Genomic DNA, 27,786 nt, shown 5'->3' on the forward strand with positions numbered 1-27,786 from the left:
ATCTGGGAAAAAAAATCCGACACCCCACCCCACCGGGCAGGAGGAATCCGGGAGCAGTCATGTTATACTTTGTCCACATAAAAGGTAACATCAAATTAGGTGCACCTGGCAGTCCCTATTCAAAAGGGATGCAGGATTGGAGTATCAGGAGTGTATGGCAGTTTACTGGTGCTGTACAGGGAGCCTATATGTGGAATAGCAGGCGGTGCTGCATCTTTAAGATCAAATGCATTGGGGAGGTTTGCACTGTGCTCTTCTGCACTATACTTGGTACAAACTGACATGCTGAAGGCTAATAGGGACTTCCAGCAATGCACATAGGAGGCAACTGCAATTGATGGGAGTGGGATTCTCACACTAATTGCCCCACAAATTGACAGCTGAACCCACTTAAAGTGCCCAACTTCCCCTGCCCCTTAAGAAAGCACAGATAAAGTTCTAGCAAACCCATAGCACAGTCTCCCCTGTAGGCATCACTGCCTTCCCGTTAAGCCCTCTGTTGTGCTGCCATGGGAGCTCTGCCCATGTAAGGTCTGTAAACCAACGTGGATAAAATCAATAAATATATATATAATCGGATATTTTTGATAAAATGCCTTTTGAGGAAAAACCTAACGGTATCTTTGAACTATAACGTATCTTAATTAAAACTATCTCATCATGGAATAGAGATTATAAATTCTAATTCTATAGTATGAGACAATATATACATGTAATGTTTAAGAAATGTTTTGTAAACGAGTTCCAATAGTTCATGGATTAGGGACCCAATTTTATGGGGTTCCAGGGGCTTCTGTACAGATTATTTAAATTAATCTTTCTATCTACCCAATGGGGCTCTGTGCTCAGTCTAGAAGATACCATCAGAGATGCTTAGTTTTGCAGTTCCCAAACTGTGGATTTGTGTCTCCAGAGATAACATGCTTCTTAACAGCAAAAATGTTTTAAAATAAATAAATAGAGGTGAGAAATAAGAGACCTCAACCCTACTGTCCCTCTGCAAATCTGTGTACACAGTCAGTCCTTTACCTCTCCCTAAAAGTGCAAAGTTTCAAAAAGTTCAATGAGCACAAGATCGTTGGGGGCAGAATAAATCTGGACAAGGAAAAGAAGACTGGAGATAAATGTGAAAAGGGAGGGACAGTCAGTAGAAACAAAAGTAAAACTGTTTGAGCAGCATATTCCAGAAGTCTTGAGGTCTTTCTGAGTGCAGCCTTCAGTGATTTGAGATCTACCATCCATTCTCTCATTAGAAGGGAAAACCTATAATGGCAGCAGGCCCTAAAAGAGACCCAGTTTGGGAATATTTTAATGACGTTCCTCTACCTGTGAGTAAGACAGGAATGTGCGCAAAATGCAAACAGTGCAACAAAGAAATGCAAGGCCTCGTTGCCCAAATGAAACAACATCATGAGAAGTGTTTCTTCTCAGGAGGAAGCTGTGTTGAAGATGATGAAAGGAACGAGTCTGAACACGCAGGATCTTCAGGTTGGTAAACTTTATTTCATACTTCTTTCTTAAGGACTGCCTGTCTTCTTCTGGACTATTCTTGAATTCTCACGGTTGAGCAAAAAATATAGTTCTTACTCTATGGTACTATCATTTTAGATGCAGTTGTGATAAAAAATAAATAGCTGAAATAAGCAGAACTTCCTTTTACAATTTCACCTTTAAGTAGTAGTGAGTGTCAGTGCATGCAATGAGTAATACTAAATGAGCAGTATGGCAGCAATAATTAAATAACTGCACTGACTTATTTTGTTTAGTAGAATCCATCCTCAGACAGGATTCTGAAGACTATCCACCTTCAAGATCACCATCATTTTCTATCGTTTCAGAGTTATCTGCCAATGATAGTGTTTCAGTCACATCATGTACATGGCATAGCCACAGTAAAAAGAAACCACCATAGATAAGTTTCTGATAAGAACCAGATTACAAAAGGAGGTAATCAATGAAAAAATTGCCCAGTTTGTTTATGAACAAACTCCCCTTTCCGCATGATTGAGACCCCACACTTCACTAACATGGTTCAGACATTAAGACCAGGATACAGTCCATCCAACAGAGCAGATGTCACAGGCAAATTGCTGAATACAGTGTATGAAAAAGGAATTGAGCAGTGTGCAAAAGGTCTAGAGGTTGAAATTGTTAACCTGAGTCTTGATGGGTGGAGCAATGTCCACAATGATCCTGTTGTATGTGCTTGTGTGACAACAGAAGAAGGGAATGTCTTCCTTACAGAAACAATTGATTCATCAGGAAATGTACAAACATCAGAATACTTACAAGAAGTAGCAGTAAAAGCTATAACAAACTGTGAAATAAAAATTCAAATGTCTAGTACACAGCTTGGTCACAGACAATGCTGCAAATGTATCCAAGATGAGAAGAAATTATTCAGAAGAGAGTGAAGAGAGTCCCAAGCTAATAACATATGGTTGCAGTGCTCATTTGATGCACCTCCTAGCCAAAGACTTCAGTGTTCCAGAAATATAGGCTAACGTTGTGGAAATTGCAAAATACTTCCATAACAAAATACACTTTGCAGCTGCCGCTCTGAAAAAAGTGGAAGGAACCAAGCTAACTCTCCCACAAGACATGTGATGAACTCATTAGTGGACTGTTTTGAACACTACATCAAGGACTGGCCTAATCTATGACAGTTTGTGAACAAAAATCGTGAAAAAACTGATGGCACTGTCACCGCCAAAGTTCTCAACAGTGGGCTTAAGAGAAATGTTGAACACATGCTGAGTACCCTGAAGCCTATTTCTGTAGCCTTGAACAAAATGCAGGGAAATAGTTTTATTGTTTTATTTGCTGTTTTATTGCTAACACTGAAATTTGGAAGGAACTGAGTGAGATCTTAAAAAAGAGAAATATACAATGACAGAGTTAAATTACAAGCATTAAAAAAACAAATGGGACAAGCACTATCTCCAGCTCATGTTCTTGCAAACTATTCTCAATACTCAGTACCAGGGTCAAACCTGAACTGCTGAAGAAGAGTTGGCTATGACATGGACATCCAGCAATCATCCCTCCACAATGCCAACTATAATAAGGATGAACCAGAGCTAAGGGTGAACCATTCAAGAAATATGTGTTTGCTGGTGATGTTTTAAAGAAAGTCACAACAGTGAACTGGTGGAAGTCACTTAAGCACTTGGATTCAGAGACTGTTGAAATGATAATCTCACTTCTAACAGCAGTAGCTTCTTCTGCCGCTGTAGACAGAATATTTTCTTCCTTTGGACTAATTCATTCCAAATTGAGAAATTGTTTGGGACCTGAAAAAGCAGGAAAGCTTGTTTTTCTTTTCCAGATAATGAACAAAGAGGAAAATGAAAAAGAAGACCACTGAGTTATCTGCAGAAACCAATATTTTAAGTATCTCATGTTGACCTGGCTGACATAGTCAATTTAATTTTTTTTTTTAATATTTAACTATTTTAGTTAAACAATTTTAACAAAAACAAACCTGATTTTAAAAAACTTGAATGTTTAACTTAATTTAAAAAATTCATGTGCTTGTTTTGTTAAAATATTATACGTTTGCTGTTGAAGAAAAAAAATCCAGAATACATAACATTGTTGTTTTAGTTAAATAAAACAATTTAAATGACTGTCTGACGACATTCTCGTCCTAATACAGCATGGCAAGAAAATCCTCCAAATATTAATGATTAACCTGTTGAACTGGAGATAGTTCACCTCCCAATGACTTCATAAATATCTGCTTCAATTACTTTTGGCAAATGAAATAACCAATAATTTAAATCAATTTGATTTAAATCAAATCTACCCTGCTGCAAACCCTGTCTGATTAGCGTACCAAAGTGATCCCAGTCCTCATGCAGATTCTGAATCTCCAGCTGGTTTCGGCCCTCAGTAAAAATGGGCTTGGGGTTCTTCTCAAAGCCCCCTGAGAGGATGCCACCTTGCCAACTGCGGATATAGATCCTGCCGTCTGGGTCCACGATAGCTATAGAGGAAACATGAGACTGTATGGAAGGATTGGGAAGTGCAGGACAAATTACAACTTTATTTATATCAAAATAGACCGTGCTCCCCACACAGAGAGGCTGGGAATACAAAAATGACTCGCAAATCAGTCAGTGAAGAGAATTCATTAGAGAGTAAATCAGGCCCTCTGGTCAGAGAACTGGGTTCCCAGGGGAGCATAAACACTACTTACAAGTTGCAGAAATGCTTGCTAGAGAGACTCTGAGTGTGAGTGTGAGTGTGAGAGAAATGTTTTCTACTTCCCAGCCCTGGTATCCATGTGTGTGCTCCCCTTTATGGGAGCCAAAAGCCAAGTGTCTAGGGAGGGAGGGGTTGATATCGCAAGTGCTCTGGTTGCCCCAAACTGCTCAATGACATGCCAAAGCCAGTGTAAAGCCTTAGCTTCAACTGAAAGAGAGAAATGCATGGCCCATATGGGCACAGCAGTCTCCAAGGAGAACATAATAGCAAGGTTAGCACCATCCCTCCAGAGCATGTGGTGCATGGTTGCATCTCCGATGGATGCATCAATTACTTGCAAAGCGAGAGTAAAAATCATTCCCGAGCCACAATTTCTGCTATCTGAGCTGGCAAACCCAAAAGAACTCATTTTTTGTGGCAAGAGTTTATGTTTGAGTAAATAGACAGCTATTCCCCACCTCAACTCTGAAAGAGAACACTCAGAACAAGTGAGCCTGAATGCAAGGCACATTCCCGGCAGAGTTCAGGACTATGGAAACTGTCTGCACTCATCAGCTCTGCCTCTCCAGCCAGCCTTGCCTTTGGAAGGACAGTGATAGTTCACCAGCAAAATAAATCAGAGTAGGAGAGTCCTCACTTGGTGTGTTGCTCTCTAGTGGCTTCTTCAAGGGACGTGTCAAGAGGTAGAAGTGCTCACAGCCATGCAGTGGGATACTGACTGGCTCCTCATCGGAGAGACCCAGCTCGTAGGCCCACTGAAACCAGAAAGGGTTAGTTAGGGTGGAAGTGACTGGGAGAAAGCTGAGTCCCATGCATATTTTGTCTTCATCTGAGTATTTTTGCTACAGCACCAGAGAGCAGATCAATGTCTATGCTGCTGTAATATTGACTTAGACAGACGGAATTATTTACTTTTTTCCCCCTCTCTACTTAGATTATAAGCTCTTTGGGGAAGGGAACATCTTTTTGTTGTGTCTGAACAGCAACTGGCACAATGGGGGCCTAGTCCATGACGGAAGCTTCTATGTGCTATCATGATATAAAACAAAACAAACAATTTATACTGTGAAGTCACTACTGGTTTGGCATCCAAAGAAAACATAATAGACAATGATTCTTCTAATGGCCTCCTGGTCTGCCAGGGTCCCATGTTACCAAGATGGACAGTTGCAGGCTGAGAAACATCAACTGGAAAATATATCTTCAGGGCTGACAAGCTGTGATGTTAGAATGAGGAAGATTTCCAGAAAAATTATGGAGAGTCAATAGTCTCATTAAGAGTCACAGCAAAGTCCTTCACCTCAGAAAGATGTGCCCCTCCCATTGACTGAGACTTGGCAGGTGCATATTGCCACATTGCAGGATGCTTCTCAGCAGGTTGCCACTTAGATTATAGTGCCAAGCAAACAGCATGCACTAGTCTCCTCTTAGATATAACTACCATTCTGGGGCACTGAATAGCATGCCTTTGATGTACTGCAGCAGACCAGGCCAAAGTGAACCTTAACATTATAATAATCATAATAATGTATGAAACTGCAGAGAAAATACAGAACATATACACTTCTTTATATTAAAAGCAAATAAATGGGTGGCAGAAACTTAGCACTGCTAATTAGGACTGCTCTAATTAGGACAGAGATAGCATGGACAGACAGGGTGTAAACACAGCTATTTGGGGATGTAACCAATATTTTCCTATTTTTGGGGCTGACAAGTGTTCGTTCATTCTGAAGAAATGTGACATGCGCTTTTAGCTGGTACTGAATTATCTCCCCCTCTGCTATTACAGCTACCGAATACACTGGAGTCCTTACAAGAGGACACAGAGGGGGGAATTCCCATCAGATCTAACCTGCCCAGCACAGTTGACAAAATACTGGCATTCAATCTGTCCTCTATCAGTCTCCACTCCAGTCACGCAACCTTTTTGGACCATGACATGGCTGATGCTTGTCCGCTCGTGGATCTGGACACCTGCATAGAGAGGTCAGAGAAAGGAGTCAGGATACCACAGGCCTTACTGCTAGGATGAAAAAATCAGGCTGCTAAACCCAAAGCCAAATTAACAGCTTCTCCTCCATTTCAGACACAGGCATTTCCTATTTCTAGATTAAATCTTCTCACAGGGAAAGCAGGAGAAGGACTTGCATACAATGTTTTATGTAGAAAACCTTGATGGCTTGTGTACAATGAAGCAGAACAGATCCTGCAATGCAGTGAGCTGGAGTTACAGCCTTTTTAATGTGGGATTTATACTGGGTGATAGGAGCAAACGAATAGGGAGCACAGATGACATTTAAGGAGGAAGGAAGTGTGAACAAGGAACTCTGTAAGCCAGAGTAAAGACCCTATAAATTTTATTTATAAATGCTGGAGTCTTAAGTTTGGATGGTGGCACAGATACAAAAGCTAATGGCTAGTTCAAGGGAACACGGTCACTTTTGCCCCAGTTAGTGTATGACACTGAAAATAAGCAGGTCTCAGAAATTCAACTGGCAAACAGAAGTTCCAGCCAATGAAGTTCTGAGACAACCCACCGGGTGGCGCTTAGTGAGACTAACAACATATTTTTTTCAATCAAAGGCAGTGATACAAAGTCATAAGTACAATACTAGGAGATGCTAAATGATAAGAATAGCACTTCCAGAGCACTGGAGGCAATTGGCTGTTGGCCTCACACCTTGCTGCGCACAAAGGACATGCTGCTGCCGTTCAGCCTCCACCTTGGCTTCAGAGCTTCACCCTTGTTCACCTCATAAGTTTCCTCCACTCTGACCAAGTTCCACTCCCATCTCCTTTGCTAAATCATGACTTCGTTTCTTCTTTCAGACCACCCCAATCTCACTGAACAAGCTTCCAACGGGCATATGCCAGGCCCACCTCCAAATCCCCAAACATCCACCTGTCCAGTTAAGTATTCCAGCTTCAGTATTCCAGTATCGCACACTCCTCTGGGCTCATATATAATGAAACTGTCCAGACTGGTATGAATCCACTTGTGCCTTTAGACTAAGCTCCCATCTGGGTTTACTATAGGTAGAAAGCATTGTGTAGACTTGTAGGGTTGTATATAAATAATCACTACAGCAGCCTGTGGTGTGTGATTCCTTATATTAAATATCTCAAAAGATGAAATACCCAAACAAGATCTGACCTGACTTTAGGGTGGAGAAAAATGGATTTAAAGTACATTTCCTTTAAAGAAATTAGCAGACTTTGGTCATCAAAACAGAATAAGATGAATTCCAAATCTGATACCATTCCCATCAAAGGGTCGTTTTCCTTTATAACAACAAGGCAGACATCACACAAGGAAGCTGGCATGTTATAGATTAAAAATATTCATACCATTTCGAGAGGCAGCATTTGCCAGAGCAAGACTCACATCGACAGATGATACGACTGCGTCCTCTGGCACATACATGGCACCCACCAGGTCATGAATGTTGATTAGTGGGTGTAGTTGTGCCACTTGTTTTGGAGCCATGATTTCACAAGGTATCCCCATTACACTGCCACAGAACACACAGAGGATGCTTGTCATTAGCCTCTCAGGAAAGGCAAGCACAGGTAAAGTTTAAGATCAGGTACAGTTTCTCTCTTATATATACCTGAGCCTTGAGGCAATGCGTTTCAGGGAGATCAGTCGATCCTGAGTCTGAGCCAGTGAGATAGAGCCTGTCTTCACGTAACCTAGGACAATGACCAACCAAAGTCAAGTCTGAGTTGGGCAGGTTCTCCAAGCCCTCGTATTTCCAGCAGAATATTGCTTCCAATACACAGCAGCCAAGAAAGCCCAGCTTCCCACATTCATATGCTGATTAGCTAGTAACCTACAATTGTTTTAGAAGGCACAGTTTAATTTAGACTACTAAAGTTATTTTAATCCTGCTTTATACTAAAAGTTACTCAGGTTCATAAATACTCTCACCAATTATATTCCACACACTCCTGCCCAGTAAAGGAGAAACTGGCAGGGCAAGAGGTTAGAACTAGGGACTCAGACCACTGACCCAGGTGCTCTAATAACTGCTTAATAAGCTGAAGAAAAAACCTTAACATGTAATAAATGAATGTAAACCTTTTGGCACCAACGTAACTCCATTGGCTTTCATAGACGAATATGACCCTTTAAATATTAACCTTATTTATAGGCAGGGCTGGTAATGCTGACTATTAAGGTTGCCTGACACATTCCACTGTAAGACTGTTTTCTGTTGCTTATAATTCTGCCAGATGTTAACTGTGTGGGCTGAAATTACATATATTTGTTTATTTTGAAACTTCAGCCTAAATGATTTAGCCATTCTGAGAATGAGGCTGCGGAAAATGTGTTGCATTGCCCATGTAAAAATTTTGGAAAACTTTTCTTTTAAAACGCTAAAGTTCCCCCAACTTTGGAGCAGGGACCTGAAATTTGGCAAGGGGGTGGCCTTTGTGTCATGGATGTACCTTTTACCGTTCCTGCAAAAATCAACCAAATTTAACCAAGCTATGCCTTTGAAAAATCACAGTTCACACATGCACAATAGAGACTTGCTAGAGTTTCACATCTAAATCCACAAAGACTGTGTCTACTCTGACCTGGGGCTAAGCAGGTCTTTTCCTGAAGCTGCAGCTCTGTACTACTGCAGACTGGATCAGGGCTGGTCACTGGAACTGAGAGCAAGGAACCTGACTCTGTTGTGCTCTCAGCGCTCCCTCTGTTCGGTACAGGTAGCGTGGAGGAGGAGGATGCCCGATTAAAATGCAGAGGGAACAAGATCTGGGAAGGGAATGCCAGGAAGAGTAGATTGGGACAAGTAGCTGGAGGAGAGAGAAAGAAACTGGGACTGGGAATTGGTGTTAGGGAGGAAACTAAGACTGGCTGGGCAGAGACTGGGAGCCAGGAAGTGGGTGACTGAGATCAGATGAGCTTGGGAGAGGGAGTGGGGATATTGGGACTGACTGTGCAAGAAGATTGGGATTTGAATCAGAGGTATGGGGGAGAGGGAGGAAGAGAGCCAGATCTGATGAGGAAATGGAGTTAGGGGGAAGAACTAAGACTAGCTGAGTAAGGAAACTGAGACAAGAATATGGGGGCGGGGACAAAGAGATTGGACAAGAAGCCCAAGGAAGGACACTGGGACTGAGACCCAAAGGTAATGGGGAACATGGGTGTGTCTCACCAGAGGCTGGGGGTGGACAGAAGGAACAGATGAGGAGCAGGGTGGCGGGGAGACTGGGACTGGTTGGGCAAGGACCTGGGAATTGGAGGAAGGGAGAGAGTCTGGGACAGGGAAAGGTTAGAGGGGGCTTGGCAGAAGGGGTCAGGTTTGGGGACAGCAGGCAGAAAGCTCTGTACCCACTAGATCACATTCCCCTCCAGATCCCAGAATGGCATCTCAGCTCCCCAAGCCTCAGAATTCCTCTACTATTTGTGAAACCCACTGGCAGTGTCCTATCCCCTCTAGTGCTGGTCCACAGAGGGTAACAACCTATTACTGCTATCAGTTACTTCATTAGTTGCTGTGGTTTAACTCGTATGGTGGATCTAAAGGTTTTGACCTTGCTAATGACACATGTGGGTTTCAATATGATGCCACATGATGGAATTTCTGTTTTTCCAGTTTGCATATTTAAAAACCTAGGAAAATACATACAAACTATGTTAAAAGTCAAGCACTCAGAATTCAGGAAACACTAGAATTAAGGATCCCTTGGAACCTTAATTTGGTCCCCTGTGTATATGTGTGCATCAAGATAATCTTTCATTACATGATCACATAATATATTTCCCACAGGACCCCTGACTCATTCAGTGCACAAGCGCTACTTGCTCTGAGGGTGAATCACAATAGCGGAATGGTGAATGAGGCAGAGGATTGTGGAAAGAGAAATGATGATTTCATGATTCAAGCAGCTGAATGCTTGCCTGAAGAACTGGATTCTAACCCCACTTCTGTAACTGAGTTCCTATGCAATACTAGGCAAGTCACTTAAACTTTTCATAGTGCTCACTAATTGCGTGTTTATTTTCTGCATGCCTGACTTGAAATCCTGATGTTCGATCTGTTAATCCTAGATGTCTCAAATTGGGCACCCAAAATTAGTGTATATATTAGACCCTATCTTTAAAAGGGGATTAACACCGCCCTAATCTCACAGGAGTATTGTTTGTGAAGCACTCAGGTACAGTAGTGATGAGCATCATGGAAAGCCAATAAGGAAATTAACAGTTCTGTCTTCAAAACAACATGCAGTAAATACGGCATGGTGCCATACAATGAACAATTGTTGTTAAGAGAACACCATCCGTTCTGTGCATTGTATGAGGCATACTGTTTCATAACACATACATACAAGGGGACTAAATTAAAGTTGTGAAGGAAACTTAATTCTGGCACATCCTAACTGTTGAGTGCATGACTTTGAAAAATGAAGTATGTTCTATTTATGTAGTTGTAGAGAATGTGGAAAATTTCTGTATTTTTATGAAAAATGTATGATTGTTTCCCCATTCACTTTTATATTGTGATCTGCTATGACTCAAGGGGTTGTCATCTTCTCTAGGACAGGGAGCTAAGAGATGTATGTAGGTCACATAAGCATGTCAGGATTGGTATGAATGAATTATAAAGAATTGCCAACATATCATTGGCTTCCCTTGGAGATACAATGGAAGACCCTGGACTGGACATTAACTTTTAATGACTCGGAGACAAGGGAGGCAGATCATGTGCAAACAGGGTGACTACGGCTGGAAACAAAGAACTGAGGTGTCAGAAAACTGTTGTAATGATACTGCTGCCCTGTGCAGTGAGAGAGATTGAATCTTGGACATTCTGGGCAAAAGACGCAGGTTGTCCAGCCAGCATGGACATGTGTGTTAGCTTTGCTCTTCCACTGTAATTTAAGGATCCTAAAATATTGTATGCTAGTTGACTAATAATAGCTGTCCTGTACTGAAAAGGCTGCCCTGTGTTGCTGCAAACATCTGTTGGCTGCGTAGCTCCCAAAGGGGTAAAAGTCTCCCTCCAACAGGAGTTCAGGTTCTTTTGGGCTTACTGAAGGAGCCATGGTGAGAAACAGTAGTGCTGAAGCTAGGGCCCAAAGTAATGGAGCTCCAGGGTATCCCTTGCAAAAAGTGGAGGCCTAGGGACTAGCACTAAGAGGGGTATGCTCCCCGACAGACTGTTTAAAGGCTTGAGGCAAACTCACCCTGTCGATCTGTGACAGTATGTTTCTCACATACTATTATTAAAGCTGGTTGGAAACAGGTGTGGAGTTGCTACTACTGGGCTCTCATCCTCTGCTCTCTCTTTAATAAGCAGGTGTGCATGCAATATAAACAAGTACTTTATGCTAAGATTGCTGCCCAAGCTGGAGATACAAAAATGAATACATCTGTACAAGCTTCATGGTTAATTCTAGTTAACTCTTACTTGATTAACTTTTATGTTACTGATTTGAGCATAATGGGGGCAGTTTTCTTTCAACAATTCCGCCCTTACCTGTCACAAGTGTTGTGTTCTAAACGACTGCAGCAGGAAATCCAAACGTGAGGATGCCATGGGAGTGTTTCCAAGCTGAGAGGGCTAAAGCCCCATTCAGTGCTTAGAAAGCAGCGATTATACACGCTAGTGTTACTCTCATTCCAAGCCCCAGAAAGCAGTGGAGTTCATGGAATCCACTTTGCAGAGAACTGAACCAGAGGTTCCTTTTCTTACCTGTTTTGATTCCGGTCTCTTGTTCTAACTGCTGATACAGCTTGTTTGAATAGTCAGCCATCTTCAGCTCTATGGACAAGTGCCTGACTGTGCTCACAATGCCAGCACAGAATCGAGTGGAGCCAGCAGCCAGCCTGCAGGAGAAAATACAGCAGGGGCCTCATACAAAATGCTTTCATACCAGAGCCTCTGGTTCAGGGACAACCTCAGGACAAGAATCTCTCAGATGCGCTAGGCATTGCAGCCCCTCTTATTGGCAGCCAGAGTTTGCTGCTTGCGTGTGTAGCTACAAGAAAGTGAAATCACAGTAAGATATGGGAGGGAGGAAAGGGGGAGAAAGGACAGCCCAGAACTGAGGTAGGCATGAACTCCTGGTACTTGAGCTGATGCTAGAGTAATAAACCCCGTTAGTTAAAAGCCCTCTCCATTTGGAGTACTCCATTGACTGGGCAGATCCAACGTCCAGATGCCTCCAACCCCTGCTCCAAACAAAACCCCACTGGGCAGTCCAGCTCCAGAGTGTATTTTTAGCTGCCTGCTGATAAGATGCACCCTGTACTTGCATCCCAGCAAGAAGCACAGGTGGCAGGAAGACTGTTATCCAATGAGGCATAGTACAGCGAGACTACACTGGACACTGAAGGGTGCTTTAACAATGATTAGGGCTCCGTGTCTGTCATGGAGGTCACGGAAGTTATGGATTCCATGACTTTCCACGACCTCCGTGACTTCTGCAAGGGCCAGTGTGGTTGACTCCATGACCTCCCAGGCAGTGGGCCAGCTACTGGAGCAGCCCTGGGCAGTGGTCCCAGGCCGGAGCAGCTGCAATCTGGCCCTCAGCAGCTGGAGCCGCTGGCCCGAGGAATGCCCGCCGCCCCCCCAGTAGCATCCCCCTCTCTTCCCCCGCCCCAGCACTCCCCATTTAAATGCAGGTATTTTGAATACAAGTCATGGACAGGTCACGGGCCGTTAATTTTTGTTTATTGCCCATGACCTGTCCACCACTTTTACTAAAAATACCCATGACTAAATCGTAGCCTTAACCATGACCTACACATGCAAAGAACCTACAAAACAGAACTGACACCACTCCCTACAGCATAATCAAATAGTCTTCAATCAGCAAAAGCACATTCCCAAGTCAAAGACACAAAGGAAAGCACCACAGAGCTGACTGAATTTGAGGGGTGTCCTCACAAAGACAGAGCAGCCCATAGCACAGTGTATAGTTTACTATGCTATACAGAGCTCAAACTGCTCGTCTGAGCTATGCATATGAGAAAGTTACTCACCTTGCAGTAACTGAAGTTCTTCGAGATTTCTGTCCCTGGGGGTGCTCCACTCCAGGTGTCGTTGCATCACGGCATCATTGATTGGAGATCTTCGGTAGCAGTGGCTGGTGGGGTCACATGCGCTCAGCTGCTGTCTTGCGGTGTCGCTAAGGTCTGCCTGAGCACGCATATCCCGCACTCCACTCAGTCCCTTCTCTACTATTGTCTGATTAGTACTCCAAAGTAGAGGGGAGGAGGGTGGGTAGTGGAGCACCCACAAGGACACACTCAAAGAACCTCAGTTACTGGAAGGTGAGTAACTTTCTTTTCTTCTTTGAGTGCTGTCCCTGTGGGTGCGTCATTCCAGGTGAATGTGAAGCAGAACCCACTATGTTTGGTGGGATTTTGAATATGCATGAGGGATAATGGTAGACAGTACCATATGGCCGACTATGGTTTCTGCTGTGGTATCCCATGTGATAGCATAATGTTTGGCAAATGTGTGGTCACATGTCCACATGGCCACCTTGCATATATCTGTAATAGGTACATTGTGGAGGAAGGCAATGGATGTTGACACTGCTGTAGTAGAATGAGTTCTAATATTCTCTGGTGGTTGAACATTCTGGATCTGACAGAAGGATTTGATGCAGTCCGAGATCCACTTGGAGAGTCTTTGCTTAGAGATAGCCTCACTCTTTGATCTCTCAGTAGCAGAAACAAATAGCCACGGGGATTTACGAAATGGTTTAGTTCTGTCAAGACAGAATGCAAGAGCCCATCGGACGTCAAGGGAATGTAACGCCACTTCCTGTGGAGTCATGTGAGGCTTGGGATGGAATACAGGTAAGTGTATTGGCTAGGGGGAGGGCTCGCTCAGTGGTTTGAGCATTGACCTGCTAAACCCAGGGTTGAGAGTTCAATCCTTGAGGGGGCCACTTGGGGATCTGGGGCAAAATCAGTACTTGGTCCTGATAGTGAAGGCAGGGGGCTGGGCTTCATGACCTTTTGGGGTCCCTTCCAGTTCTATGAGACAGGTCTCTCTCTCTCTCTCTCTCTCTCTCTCTATATATATATATATTTTTTATGGTTAAGGTAGAAGGGAGACACCACCTTGGGGAGGAATTTGGGGTGGGATCAGATAGTAACCTTCTTTTTAAAGAAAATGGTATAGGAAGGATAGGCCATCAGGGCACTTATTTCACCAACCCTTCTCACTAACATTATGGCAACCTAGAAAGACACTTTCATGGACATGTGGAGCAGGAATGAGGTAGCCAGCGGCTCGAAAGGAGGTTTCATAAGAGCACGGAGGACTAGGTTTAGACTCCAGGAGTTTACTGGTGTATGAATCTCAGGGTAGAGATTTTGCAGACCCATGAGGAAGCATTTAATGGTGGGGGATGGGGGGCGAAAAGTGAATAGCCATTTAAAGTGTCATGGAAGGTGGACGGGCCACAAGGTGTATTCTGATAGAACTGAGTGAAAGTCTGTCCTGTTTTAGTTTGAAAGGATAATCTAAGATGTCAGGGAGGGTTGCACTTCAGGGTGTCAGGCATCTGTGGAAGCACCACAAGGAGAAGCACTTCCACTTTTGCAGGTAAGTCTTACAAATGGAGTCTCTTCTACTGTGCAGGAGGATGTATTGGGGCTAATTCGTGGGACTGAAACTATGAAGGAAACACACCGTCAGATGGAGTTTCCGGAGCTGCGGCTGGAGAAGCTGACTGCAGTTCTGGAAGAGCAGATCTGACCTGTCGGGGACAGTCCTTGGAGGACGGATGGACATGCGTAGCAGGTAAGGATATTATGTTTGTCTGGACCAAGCTGGGGCAATAAGTGTGACCCGGGCCTTGCGCTCTGTGATCTTGCGTAGAACCCTGGGAAGGTCTTCCACTTTGGTCTGCAAATCCTTGAGGATACCAGATGCAGCCAGCCAGGAAGACTGGCACATCATCACTGCAGTAGCAGTGGTGCGGGCTGCCATATCTGCCATGTCCAGGGACACTTGTAGTACCATCCTAGACAACAATTGACCTTCGACAAGGATTGACTTGAAGTCCGCTCTCCTGTCCTTCGGTATATTGGAGTAAAATCAAAGAGCTTGTTGTAGTTGTCATAGTCATAGCCTGCGAGTAGGGCGCAATGGTTTGCAAGAAGAGGTATAAACCTTGCAGCCCAGGAGGTCAAGACCTTTGCGGTCCTTGTCCTGAGGAGTAGGCCAGTAGTGTGGCTGCTTTGTTCTCTGCGTTGCTGCAGAGAATTGGGTTGTTGGTGGGAAAATAAGAAATCAACTTCCTTCATGGGCATGTAGTATTTACATTCAGCTTTCTTGCATGTTGGTGGGATGGAGGCAGGGGTCTGCCAGAGAGTATCAGCTGGTTCTAAAAGAGCTTCGTTTATGGGTAGATCTTTGAGGGTGCAGAGGGTTGGAGGATTCTGAGGAGTCTATGTTGCGTCTCCTGGACTTCCTCCAAAGAGATGTCCTGGCTGAGTGCCACTCTCTTGAAAAGTTCCTGGAATTGCTTAAAGTCATCCACGTTTTGTGGAGTTGGAGGCATGAGGGCGTCCTCTGTGGCTGATGGTGAGGCAAGAGCTGGTAAATCCGGGAAGGGTTCACAGCCCACCTCTTCAGGAAGAGGTTCAGGAGCTCTAGATGTTGATGGAGCTGGGGATATAGGCATAGGACGAGCTTGCGATCTGGTAGAAGGGGTACATGGAGGAGCAGTGGCAGGAGCTGACCATGGGTACCACTGAGGCCAGGACACCGGGCAGGAAAAGTTGGGTCCTGGCCACTGGGGGATAAAGTAGGGAAACTGAGACTGATTCTTATGATGCGCCATGTCTTGGGGTGTGTATGGCTCCGGTGGAGGGGGAGACTCAAGCGGGGAGAACTCTGCCTGGTGCAGTATGTCATTCTCACTATCTGTGAAAGTAGCCAGGTCAGGTGGCAAGAGCTGCTATTCAAACAGTGAGGGCTCCATGTTGAGGAGTGGAGAGTTAGGCTCAGGAGCCACAGAGACATCCTGCTGATGCAGGAATTGTTGCTGATCCCTAGGCTAGTGTGCTGCAGAGCATGAAGTGTGAGCAGCAGCCTGGAGTGATTTTTGTTTCACTTTTGTAGGAGCTGCAAGACCTCTGTGAGAGCCCCACAGGGGGTCTGAATCTGCTCCGGGAGTGGCAGACAGGCTCAGTGCCAATGTTCTTGTCGGCACCAGGGTGGAATGCGCTGCCGGCACCGGGTCCATTGTCAGTGCCGGTTGGACCAGTGCTGAGGAGAGCTTCCCACTGCGGGAAGTCAGGTCACTGCTTCTGCACCCCACGTGAGCTGCTGCTGAGGTGCTGGGGTGATCAGAGTTGCCTGCTCTGGGTGCTGTCGGCACCAAGGGTAAAGATCTTGTGGGAGATCCTTTACCCTTTTGAGTGTCTCTGAGAGGAGACATTAGGGCTTCCTGCCCTTCACATGAGAGGGTGAAGCCGCGCTTCCGGTTGGTTCTGACTTGGCAGGGGAGCGTGAGGGAGAGGGTTTACTGCCCTTCTCCATAGGCGGCTGCAGAGCTTTCTCCATGAGGAGTATTTTTAGCTGCAAGTCTCTGTCATGGCGAGCGCTAGTTCCTAAGTTGGTACAGTGGAGACACTTTGCATGGACGTGTGTCTCGTCGAGGCATTTAACACAGAGTGAGTGCCTAATGGACCGTGGCAGAACTCCTTGCAGGACCCACATTTCTGAAAGCCTGGCAACCCCACCATAATGAAAGTATAAGCGATCAAGGAAGTATCAACAAGAGACTAACTTGGGGGGGGGGGGGGATTATTTTTTTTTAAAACTAACGAACTGTGCTAAAGGAAAAGGAGAACTGGGAAATGGCTAGCTAACTATTTCTATTTTTCTCTACTTATTTCCTAGAGTAACCAGGGAAGAGACGAGCGCTGCCCCGAGTCCCGTCTTCAGCCGAGGACGGTTGAGAAGGAACTGAAGGGGGTGCGGGACGCACGCACTCAAGCAGACCCTAATGACATTGCGAGACTGCAGCTGAGCGTGTGCATCCCGACCAGGCACTGCTACAGAAGATCTCCGCTCAACGGCGCCACGACACACCATCACCTGGAGTGGAGCATCCACAGGGACCGCACTCGAAGGAGGTGACATTACAATCCTAGAAACTAATTCAAAATGACTCAGGATTCCAACAGAGGCAATTGGTGAGACACACCAAGCAGGAGAGGGGCCATATTCAAGGAAATTATTTTCTGCTCCAGTATCACGTACATGTCTTGTAAAACTACATGTCCATCAGGTGTATTCTGTAAAAGCAAGGAAGAACCTGTGGCACCTTATAGACTAACAGACGTTTTGGAGCATGAGCTTTCGTGGGTGAATACCCACTTCGTCAGATGCATGTAGTGGAAATTTCCAGGGGCAGGAGACATGCGGGTGCCCATAGCAGTGCCACTGATCTGGAGATATATATTGTCATTAAATTTGAAATAGTTGTGTGTGAGGATAAAGACACAGAGCTCAGCAGCCAGTTGTGCTGTGGCATCATCAGGGATACTGTTCTTAACAGCTTGTATTCCATCTGTGTGGGGGATGTTTGTGTAGAGAGTCTCTACATCCATGGTGGCTAGGATGGTGTTTTCTGGAAGGTCACCAATGCATTGTATGCTACATTGCTGACATCATCATCATCATCTGGACCCATGGGAAGGAGACATATCAGACATTAGGAATGGCAATATACAAAAACCTGTAGGAGAGCACTTCAACCTCCCTGGCCACACTATAGCAGACCTTAAGGTGGCCATCCTGCAGCAAAAAAACTTCAGGACCAGACTTCAAAGAGAAACTGCTGAGCTTCAGTTCATCTGCAAATTTGACACCATCAGCTCAGGATTAAACAAAGACTGTGAATGGCTTGCCAACTACAAAACCAGTTTCTCCTCTCTTGGTTTTCACACCTCAACTGCTAGAACAGGTCCTCATCCTCCCTGATTGAACTAACCTCGTTATCTCTAGCTTGCTTGCATATATATACCTGCCCCTGGAAATTTCCACTACATGCATCTGACGAAGTGGGTATTCACCCACAAAAGCTCATGCTTCAAAACGTCTGTTAGTCTATAAGGTGCCACAGGATTCTTCGCTGCTTTTACAGATCCAGACTAACACGGCTACCCTTTTGATACAGGTGTATTCTGTTTCCTTTCACACAGCGATACCAGCATGGTCTCATTTAAAATAAAATGCACAGCTGAGTAAGCAAAACATTTTCATTCTACTTTGAATACTTTTTGGAAACTTCTGCTAAAATCCAGTAGTTTAACGAGCAGAGCAGTGGGCACATCTACCCTACTCAGGATATCTATCTTTAATCCAACAGCCTTCCAATAGCCCTCTGCAGTACTAATGTCTTGCTAGTGAGGATGACTTTAAAAAACACCAAGTTATCTGGTATGGGCATCTCTTGCAGACATTTCAAGCCCTATAATCCCACACATTTGGTTCTGAAATAGGCATTCATAATCAGAAAGACATGAATAACCTGGAGGGTAGGGGTAGGGTCCAGAGTGACCTAGACAAATTGAAGGACTGGGCCAAAAGAAATCTGATGAGGTTTAACAAGGACAAGTGCAGAGTCCTGCACTTAAGACGGAAGAATCCCATTCACTGTTACAGACAAGGGACCGATTGACTAAGCAGCAGTTCTGCAGAAAAGGACCTGGGGATTATAGTGGATGAGCAGTTGGATATGAGTCAACGGTTTGCCCTTGTTGCCAAGAAGGCTAACGGCATATTGGGCTGCATTAGTAGAAGCACTGCCAGCAGATTGAGGAAAGTGATTATTCTCCTCTATTTGGCACTGGTGAGGCAACAGCTGGAGTATTGCATCCAGTTTTGGACCCGCCACTACAGATAGGATGTGGAAAAATTGGAGAGAGTCCAGCAGAGGTCAACACAAATGATCAGGGGGCTGGGACACATGATTTACGAGGAGAGGCTGACGGAACTGGGCTTGGTTAGTCTTCAGAAGAGAAGAATGAGGGGGGATTTGATAGCAGCCTTCAACTACCTGAAGGGGGGTTCCAAAGAGGATGGGACTTGGGTGTTCTCAGTGGTAGCAGATGACAGAACAAGGAGCAATGATCTCAAGTTGCAGTGGGGGAGATCTAAGTTGGATATTAGGAAATACTATTTCACTAGGAGGGTGCTGAATCACTGGAATGGGTTACCTAGGGAGGTGGCAGAATCTCCATCCTCAGAGGTTTTTAAGGCCCGGCTTGACAAAGCCCTGGTTGGGATGATTTAATTAGCGTTGGTCCTGCCTTGAGCAGGGGGTTGGATTAGATACCTCCTGAGGTCTCTTCCAAACCTAACATTCTATGGTTCTATAACCTCAGCGCCCTACAGAGAATCACTGTTGAGAAACAACTGGTTATGCACAGAGATTCAGACATCTATTGTTTACTGTGGCAATAAAACTTTAAACCTCCTCTAGGTACAACCAAGATATGTTTCACAGCTAATTCATATTTCTGTCACATGTTAAACTTAAAACCTGAGCTACACAACAGATGCTTTGGAGCATTTAATAGCCCACAGGCTGCAACAACTAATCCTGTCAATGGGGGAACAATGAAATTTTGCATGAACCAAATTAAGAGAGAATACAAAAAAGTTTAGAGTGCTAAAATCACTGCCCTCTGTTTCCAGGAAAAATACTACAGGAAAACTCATCAGCAGGACAGGTGGAAAATTTTAACTGTGGGGAAAACTGCATGGATTCCATCATTCCAGGGTCTTTTTAGCAATGTTTGCTGTATTCCTCAGAATCCAAGTTATTGTTTAAAAAAAATGGGTGGAGTCCATATTTTTCTTCCGTTGAAAAGAAAAAGCATCCCATACAAAGTGCTGCACTGCCACTGTGTTTACTCATCTTCCAAAACAGAGAGTCCAAATCAGCAATCTGCAGCAGCTGCCAAGCATGGTTTGTGCCCTCTCACTTCATTCATCCCAACAAGATATCAATACAGAGCCTACTAGGGAACAGTGAACTAACACCATGGTGGAGTGAATAGAGCAAAATTACGTGAATCAGAAGATCTGGATTCTAATACCAGCCCTGCCACTGGCTTACTGTCCGAGTTGTCAATGCAGAAATCTAGACACCATGGAAATGTGGGGGAGATTGAAGATGAAGCAGAATCAGTGGATTTTGCCACAGAATCTAGGGTCAGTTTACTGTGGAGTAAATGGGGTCTTGACTGCAAGACAGAAAACCAGATTATAATGCATTAAAAAGGTGTTGTGTAGATGGGACCTAAATCCCTTGTAACCAGACCAAAATCCTAGACAGTCCATCGTACTAACGAGGTTACAAGACTATGGCTAAGTCCTGTCCATACTACACCTTTTACCTGTGATGCAACAGCCCCCTGATTCTGTTACAGCTGTAGTATAGACAGGGCCTCAGCTACAGTGACACATTAAAAGTGATCACTAGGACTGTGGAAAGTATCCAAACTGAGGTTTTCAAATTACATTATGAGGATTTTGTGAACATGGTCCAATTTCATGAAGAACATGCAAAATTTTCTGGGTTTCTTTCCTTTATTTTGCAGGATCATTTGAGTGTCACATAGACTTATTTTCATTCAGATGGCCTTGTTATGAGAAAGATCCTCAACATTTAATTTTTATGACAATTAAATCTTGCATTAAACACAAGCACAAACTTGGGGGGAAGGGAGGATTCCATGCGTTTTAATGCAAAACTATCGCATTAATGAAAGTCATAGAAAAGCTGGGCCTTGCAGGCACAAAGTCAACTGAAATGAAACTGCAAAATTGCTTATTTTATTTTAAAATTTCACAAAGGCTTAACTCTGCCCATCAGTAACCCTAGCAAGTCTAGGTTCCTCTGCTTATCAGGGAACACAGACAGAATGAACTCAGGGCTTTATTCTACAAACATTTAATGTTTATGTAGATAATACTTAGTCCTGCCATGAGTGCAGGGGACTGGACTAGATGACCTCTCAAGGTCCCTTCCAGTCCTATGATTCTATGATGATGTTTATGTAACTTTACTCACGACAGCAGGCTGACCTCAGTGGGACTATTCACATACATAAAGCTATGGGCCAAAACTACTACAGAAGAGGTGGGCAAACTATGGCCCGAGGGACCGTCCTTCCCGGCCCCCGAGCTCCTGGACGGGGAGGCTAGCCCCTCCCCTGCAGCCATGCCGCCACGCAGGTTGTGCTCTGGGCAGCAGGGTTGCGCACTCTAGCCGAGCAGCGCAGCAGCGTGTTTGGCTCCAGCCAGGTGGCGTGGCTTCCAGACATGCTGTTCTGAGCGGCTTCGTAAGGGGGCCAGGGGGTTGAATAAGGGGCGGGGGTTCCCGGGGCAGTCAGGGAACAGGGAGCAGTTGGATTGGGCGGAGGTTCTGGGGGCGGTTGGGAGACAGAGGGAGGGGGTTGGATAAGCATAGGGGTCCCAGGGGGGGGCCTGTCAGGGGGTGGGTTGGATAGGCATGGGGTCCCGGTGGGCCTGTCAAAGGATAAGGGTGTGGATGAGGTCAGAGCAGTCACGGGACTGGGAGCAGGGGATTAGGCGTGGGGGGTCCCGGGAGGGGGTGGTTAGAGGACACAGAGCAGGGTGGGGGTTGGATGGGTCAGGGGTTCTGAGGGGGGCAGTCAGGGGGCAGGGTCAGATAGGGGGCAAGGGCCAGGCTGTTTGGGGAGGCACAGCCTTCCCTACCTGACCCTCCATGCAGTTTTACAACCTGAATGGGGCCCTCGGGCCAAAAAGTTTGCCCATCTCCTACTATAGGATTGAGGATATTAGGGGTTTGTCTACACATACACTTGCACAAATCTACTTGTTTAGTTAAGTACCTTTGTGGACAATCCTAGATGCAGTTAGAAATGGCTCATAGCATCCACATAGAGGTTTGCACAGGTTTAGCTAAAACGGTGCAAATTTGTGCAGGCAGACCTGAGTCTGTATCGTAGCCTCCTTTACATACACACACAAATAAATGTAACATTGCCCTCTCCCAACTCAATAATTCATCATCCAGACCTCACCCTAGACTCTGCCTTAAGTATAGATTGCTGAAGGTTTGGCAAGACGACTCTGGGAATTTAATATAGTGAATGAAATATCATAAACTCAGGATATGTCTACAGAGGGATAAAGGCCCCACAGTATGCCTGCAGTTAGCCCAGGTCAGCTGACTTGAGCTCACAGGAATCAGGCTGCAGGGCTAAAAATTGCTGTATAGACATTCAGGCTTGGGCTGGAACCCAAGCTCTGGGACCCTCCATTTTCACAGGGTTCCAAAGCTTGAAAACCTACACAGGAATTTTTCAGCCTCACAGCCCGAACCAGCTGATCCGAACAAGCCACTGTGTAGACAAACAAAGCAGCAGCTCCTTTGTTTATGTTGGAGTTTGTTCAGAAGTTGGAGTGAGAGATCGTAAATAAACTGGAAGGCCAGCAAGATCATCAGGATGGCAGCGAGAAAGTTTAGTGTGGAAGAGAAAGAGAAGACTCAAGTATAGTTTGAAAACTAAAGTTGTTACTTTTCTTGCCCTATATGAGGCATTTAGGCTTTTAAGAATGGCCTATAAAGTTCCACTGGGTAGAGTAGAGCTTAAAATATAGAATCCCCTGGGGGCCTGTGAAGAAAGGGCAAAGCCAATGGTTTGACTTAGGTCTCATCACTGATGTGCAGCGTTAGCAGCTCTGATGCTGGGAGAAAGTAAGATGATGGAAAGATCACACAAAGAAAGATACTGTGAGTGCACAAGTCCCATACAGTTCTGAGGTTTTGGTTTCAGTATGCTTTAATAAAGAGAAAATCAAACTCTTACCTGCCCTGTTCCAGTAAGACTATATCCCTCCATCCTAGCTTGGAGAGGTGGTATGCAACGGATGTGCCCACAACTCCACCACCACAGATTACCACCTGTGCCTGAGCTGGCAGGGAAACGGGGGGAGGCTCTGCCGCAGATGTGGTCACGTGCCGGGAGCTGGACGTGCTTCTCCAGCTTCGGCTGGCTGTCCGCCACTGGACATCTGACAGTAACCGAAGAAACATCCCAAGGGGTATCAGTCAGCTTTCTTGAGACACCACCTACACAGGTTAAGATGCTAGCTCACTGCCACATCTTCTAAAGAAGGAAAAAGCAACAGAGATTATTACCACCACTTATCATAGAACAGTGGTTCTCAAACTTTTGTATTGGTCTCTTGAGTGCAACCCCCCCGTCCACAAATTAAAAACACTTTAAATTATATTTAACATCATTAAAAATGCTGGAGGCAAAGCAGGGTTTGGGGTGGAAGCTGACAGCTTGCGACTCCCCATGTAATAACCTCGTGACCCTCTGAGGGGTTCTGATCCCCAGTTTGAGAACCTCTGTCATAGAACATGTGTGCAAAGCTGTTCTTGGGAACTCGGAAGTAAGGAGGAGGGTGGTGACTGGGACAATGTAATACATGATGTGCGAGAAGGGTATCTGAAAGCCTTTATGCTGACAACTTGGAATCTTTAAATGTCGATGGATGAATAAGCAGCAAAACAGCCTGTGCAGACTTTGAGAGTTCTCAAAGAACAGCCTTGCTACTGAAAGGAACTAGACAGATCAGGAGACCCAGAGTTTCTCTCTTCTGAATTTGGCTTAGCTCATTAATAAGGAAGAGAACAAGATAAAGTTTTGACATATACACAGGACCTCTGTTCCAGGTGACAGGAGCTGCAGAGAAAAGGCTCTTGTACCAACAGTGGAAAGATCATGTGAAGAGGCAGAAAAGATGCCAATGTGAGTGGAGAGTGTAGGGAAGGAAATAGAGAAAGTCAACGTGCATGAAAGACTGTAGAGAAATTTTTGAACTGGCTTCTGAAATTAAATGGCAATATGTGAAGTTTGAGAATGAAGTGACATGTTCGTCCTTTATTTGAATGGAGAGGCACATCCTGCACGTACTAGAATCCAGACAGCTTTGACTTAGAGGCTGTACAGTTGCTTCATAATGATGCTAGTTTTATCATGGATGCTGCTGGAGGCTCCTTGCTGTACAGTTAGCATTGCTCAGCCTGATACATTGTCTAGTCTCACTGCTATGATCCACACCCTGGTGGAGCTTACCAGTTATAACACAACATTTCTCTCTTCAGTTTACCCCCAACCAGTGTTCCCTCTATTTTTTGCCACCCATATGCAGAACGAATTTTGTTATGTACACCAATATGGAAGCAATGCATGACACATCACTTCCATATTGGTGCACATTACAAAATTCATGTGGTGGGGTGAGGCCAAGGGGTTTGGAGTGCAGGAGGGGGCTCAGGGCTGGGACAGAGGATTGGGGTTCGAGAGGGTGAGGGCTCTGGTTGGGGGTGCAGGCTCAGGGGAGGATGGGGATGAGGGATTTGGGGGTGCAGTGGGGCTCCCCGGGGCTAAAGTGGGGAGAGAGGACTTCCCCCAGCTCTCCCCCACACAGCAGCACCTGTGCTGGGGGGTGGAGTGCCTATCCCCTGGCCATGGCAGGTCAGACCTCAGCTGGTGCCTGTCCCACAGCCAAGGCAGGTTTGGGGCTGGGCTGGCTCGGGGCCGGGGCACCTGTCCCCCGTCCATGGCAGGTCAGGGGGGAGGGTGCCGCAGAAGGTTTGGGGCTTGGGGAGAAGCATCTCTCCCCACTGCAGCCTGAGCACCTGCATGGTATTTAATAGGCAGCTGTGTGGCCACGCAGCTTAAAAGGAACTTAAACTCCAGCCTGTATTTAGTAATAATCTCTGGTTCTTATTATACTGCAATTGTAGTTTATGTACAAATACCGCCCCTGCAACTCAGTGTCGACACAGCAGAGCAACTGATGCAGAAAAACAGGCAATGACATACTATTTCTTGGTTACAGGTCTCTAGTAGGAGAAAAGGAAACAGGGACCAGCACTTAACAGCAGTTACTTGCACACACAAAACTATGTTTACAAAGTTAGCTTTTTAATATCACCATGACTGCTACACATTCACTGTATGAACAAAAAGTGAACGTAACTGCCCCTGAGCTTACAATCTCATTTTAGACGTGTCCAACAAGGGTGGAATCCAATGGAGTTTGAATTTTAATGGGAGTCGGGCACCTACCTTAGATTTCTTTAAAGACCCAGCCATTATCTCACAATCATGAGCATCATGCCAGAAATCACAAAAACATAGGGCTAAAAGGAACCTGAAGAGGTCATCAAGTCCGTCTCCCTGTGCTGAGGCAGAATTCAATTCAGGTAGATCACCCCTGCCACGCGTTTGTCTAACTTGTTCTTCAAAACCTCCAATGAGAGCGATTCCACCAGCTCCCTAGGTAACTTGTTCCAACGCATAACTATCCTTATAGTTAAAAAAAACCTTTTTCCTAATACTTAACCTAACTCTCTCTCGGTGCAAACTACACTAATTACTTCTTGTCCCTCACATGGCGATCAGTTCATAGGATCACAGAATATCAGGGTTGGAAGGGACCTCAGGAGGTGTCTAGTCCCACCCCCCTGCCCCCACCCTCTTTCTAACAGCCCTTATGTATCTACACCCCGTTACCGGGTTCCCCACGCTGCCTGCCTTTGCCTCGCTACACTAAACGCCCCCAACTCGTTCCCCCTCCCCGCTTAGGTCACGTGTTCTGAACTCTTCTTTTCACTGCTCCCGTCCGCACTGCCGCCAGAGGACCCCGACCCGGCCCCGCCTGAGAGCTCCCCAGGCCGAGGAGCGCCACCAGGACACGCCTGTCAGCGACATTTGCTTTTTCTATCGCCGCAGCTTTACGGGCGGCGCGGAGCCAGGCCCCGGGACACGGACCGCGCCGCGGGCGGGGCCAGGGTGACCTCTGGCCCGGGGAGGGGGAAGGGGGTTGTCGCCTCACCTGCTTCAAGCTTTGCCCGCGCACGACCTCCCGCACTTTACGGCTCTCCCCCCCACTACGACAGCGAAGCACAGCCCTGCGCGTGCGTCGCGGAGCGGACCAATCAGGAGCCAACCCCGTCTCCTTCGGCTCCTCCCCCCTGCCGCGTCCCACGTGGGTTTGTTGCTGTTGGGGGCCGGCACGTGCTGGGGGCTGTGGGCAGGGCGGAGCTGCGCGTCCCGCGTGCAGCTCGGGGGGCGGGGCCTGGGCTTGCGCTTTAAATACTCGGGGGGGCGGGGCCTGCGACGGGGGAAGCTTCCCGCCTCAACGCCGGTCCGAAAGGAGGGGCCCGCCGGGGGAAGGTGCGAGAGTCCGGCAGCCGCCTGCCCCCAGGGGCCCTGGGCTGGACCCCAGGCGAGAGAGGCACCGGGCGCGCCGCCCTGCCCCTGCCCCCTCCCTCACCGTCACTGGGCAGCAACTGGGCGTGCAGGCTCTGCAGTGGGGCCAGCGGTGCGGGGTGCAGGAGGGGGCTCCAGGCTGGGACAGGGTGCTGGAGTATGGGCAGGTGGGTGAGGACTGCGGGTGCAGGCTCTGCAGTGGGACCAGCGGTGCAGGGTGCAGGAGGGGGCTCCGGGCTGGGACAGGGTGTTGGAATATGGGCGGGTGGGTGAGGACTGCGGGTGCAGGCTCTGGGTGAAGCCAGGGATGAGGGGTGCAGGGTGCAGGAGGGGGCTCCGGGCTGGGACAGGGTGCTGGAGTATGGGCAGGTGGGTGAGGACTGCGGGTGCAGGCTCTACAGTGGGGCCAGGGATGAGGGGTGCGGGGTGCAGGAGGGGGCTCCAGGCTGGGGCAGGGTGTTGGAATATGGGCAGGTGGGTGAGGACTACGGGTGCAGGCTCTGGGTGAAGCCAGGGATGAGGGGTGCGGGGTGCAGGAGGGGGCTCCGGGCTGGGACAGGGTGCTGGAGTATGGGCAGGTGGGTGAGGACTGCGGGTGCAGGCTCTACAGTGGGGCCAGGGATGAGGGGTGCGGGGTGCAGGAGGGGGCTCCAGGCTGGGGCAGGGTGTTGGAATATGGGCAGGTGGGTGAGGACTACGGGTGCAGGCTCTGGGTGAAGCCAGGGATGAGGGGTGCAGGGTGCAGGAGGGAGCTCCGGGCTGGGACAGGGTGTTGGAGTATGGGCGGGTGGGTGAGGACTGCGGGTGCAGGCTCTGGGTGGAGTCAGGGATGAGGGGTGCAGGGTGCAGGAGGGGGCTCCAGGCTGGGGCAGGGTGTTGGAATATGGGCAGGTGGGTGAGGACTGCGGGTGCAGGCTCTGGGTGAAGCCAGGGATGAGGGGTGCAGGGTGCAGGAGGGGGCTCCGGGCTGGGACAGGGTGTTGGAGTATGGGCGGGTGGGTGAGGACTGCGGGTGCAGGCTCTGGAGTGGGGCCAGGGATGAGGGGTGCAGGACGGGGCTCTGGGCTGGGACAGGGTGTTGGAGTATGGGCAGGTGGGTGAGGACTACGGGTGCAGGCTCTGGGTGAAGCCAGGGATGAGGGGTGCAGGGTGCAGGAGGGGGCTCCGGGCTGGGACAGGGTGTTGGAGTATGGGCAGGTGGGTGAGGACTGCGGGTGCAGGCTCTGGGTGGAGCCAGGGATGAGGGGTTTGGAATGTAGGATGGGGCTCCAAGCTGGGGCCAAGGGGTTTGG

The 27,786-nt window shown here is 46.9% G+C and overlaps 1 protein-coding gene across 6 annotated transcripts in view; it reads right to left on the bottom strand.

Moving 5' to 3' along the window:
• Positions 1 to 26,169, bottom strand: part of PDPR (pyruvate dehydrogenase phosphatase regulatory subunit) — a 61,781-nt gene extending 35,612 nt beyond the window's left edge. The window contains exons 1-8 of one of the 6 annotated variants that reach the window (XM_050922355.1): positions 26,118 to 26,169; positions 23,072 to 23,371; positions 11,922 to 12,055; positions 7,824 to 7,905; positions 7,561 to 7,724; positions 6,065 to 6,186; positions 4,847 to 4,964; positions 3,839 to 3,988 (exon numbers count right to left, since the gene is read on the bottom strand). In XM_050922355.1, coding sequence (XP_050778312.1) covers positions 3,839 to 3,988; positions 4,847 to 4,964; positions 6,065 to 6,186; positions 7,561 to 7,724; positions 7,824 to 7,905; positions 11,922 to 12,055; positions 23,072 to 23,298 — 997 coding nt within the window. In that variant the 5' untranslated portion in view covers positions 23,299 to 23,371; positions 26,118 to 26,169. Of the gene's footprint in view, positions 1 to 3,838; positions 3,989 to 4,846; positions 4,965 to 6,064; positions 6,187 to 7,560; positions 7,725 to 7,823; positions 7,906 to 11,921; positions 12,056 to 13,213; positions 14,176 to 23,071; positions 23,372 to 26,117 lie in introns of those variants that run through there. The other 5 variants (XM_050922356.1, XM_050922358.1, XM_050922357.1 and 2 more) reach the window with 5 other exon arrangements.
• Between the last annotated feature and the right edge of the window lie 1,617 nt (positions 26,170 to 27,786).

This window comes from Gopherus flavomarginatus, chromosome 14 (assembly GCF_025201925.1).
Source record: "Gopherus flavomarginatus isolate rGopFla2 chromosome 14, rGopFla2.mat.asm, whole genome shotgun sequence".
Taxonomy (NCBI): Eukaryota; Metazoa; Chordata; order Testudines; family Testudinidae; genus Gopherus; species Gopherus flavomarginatus.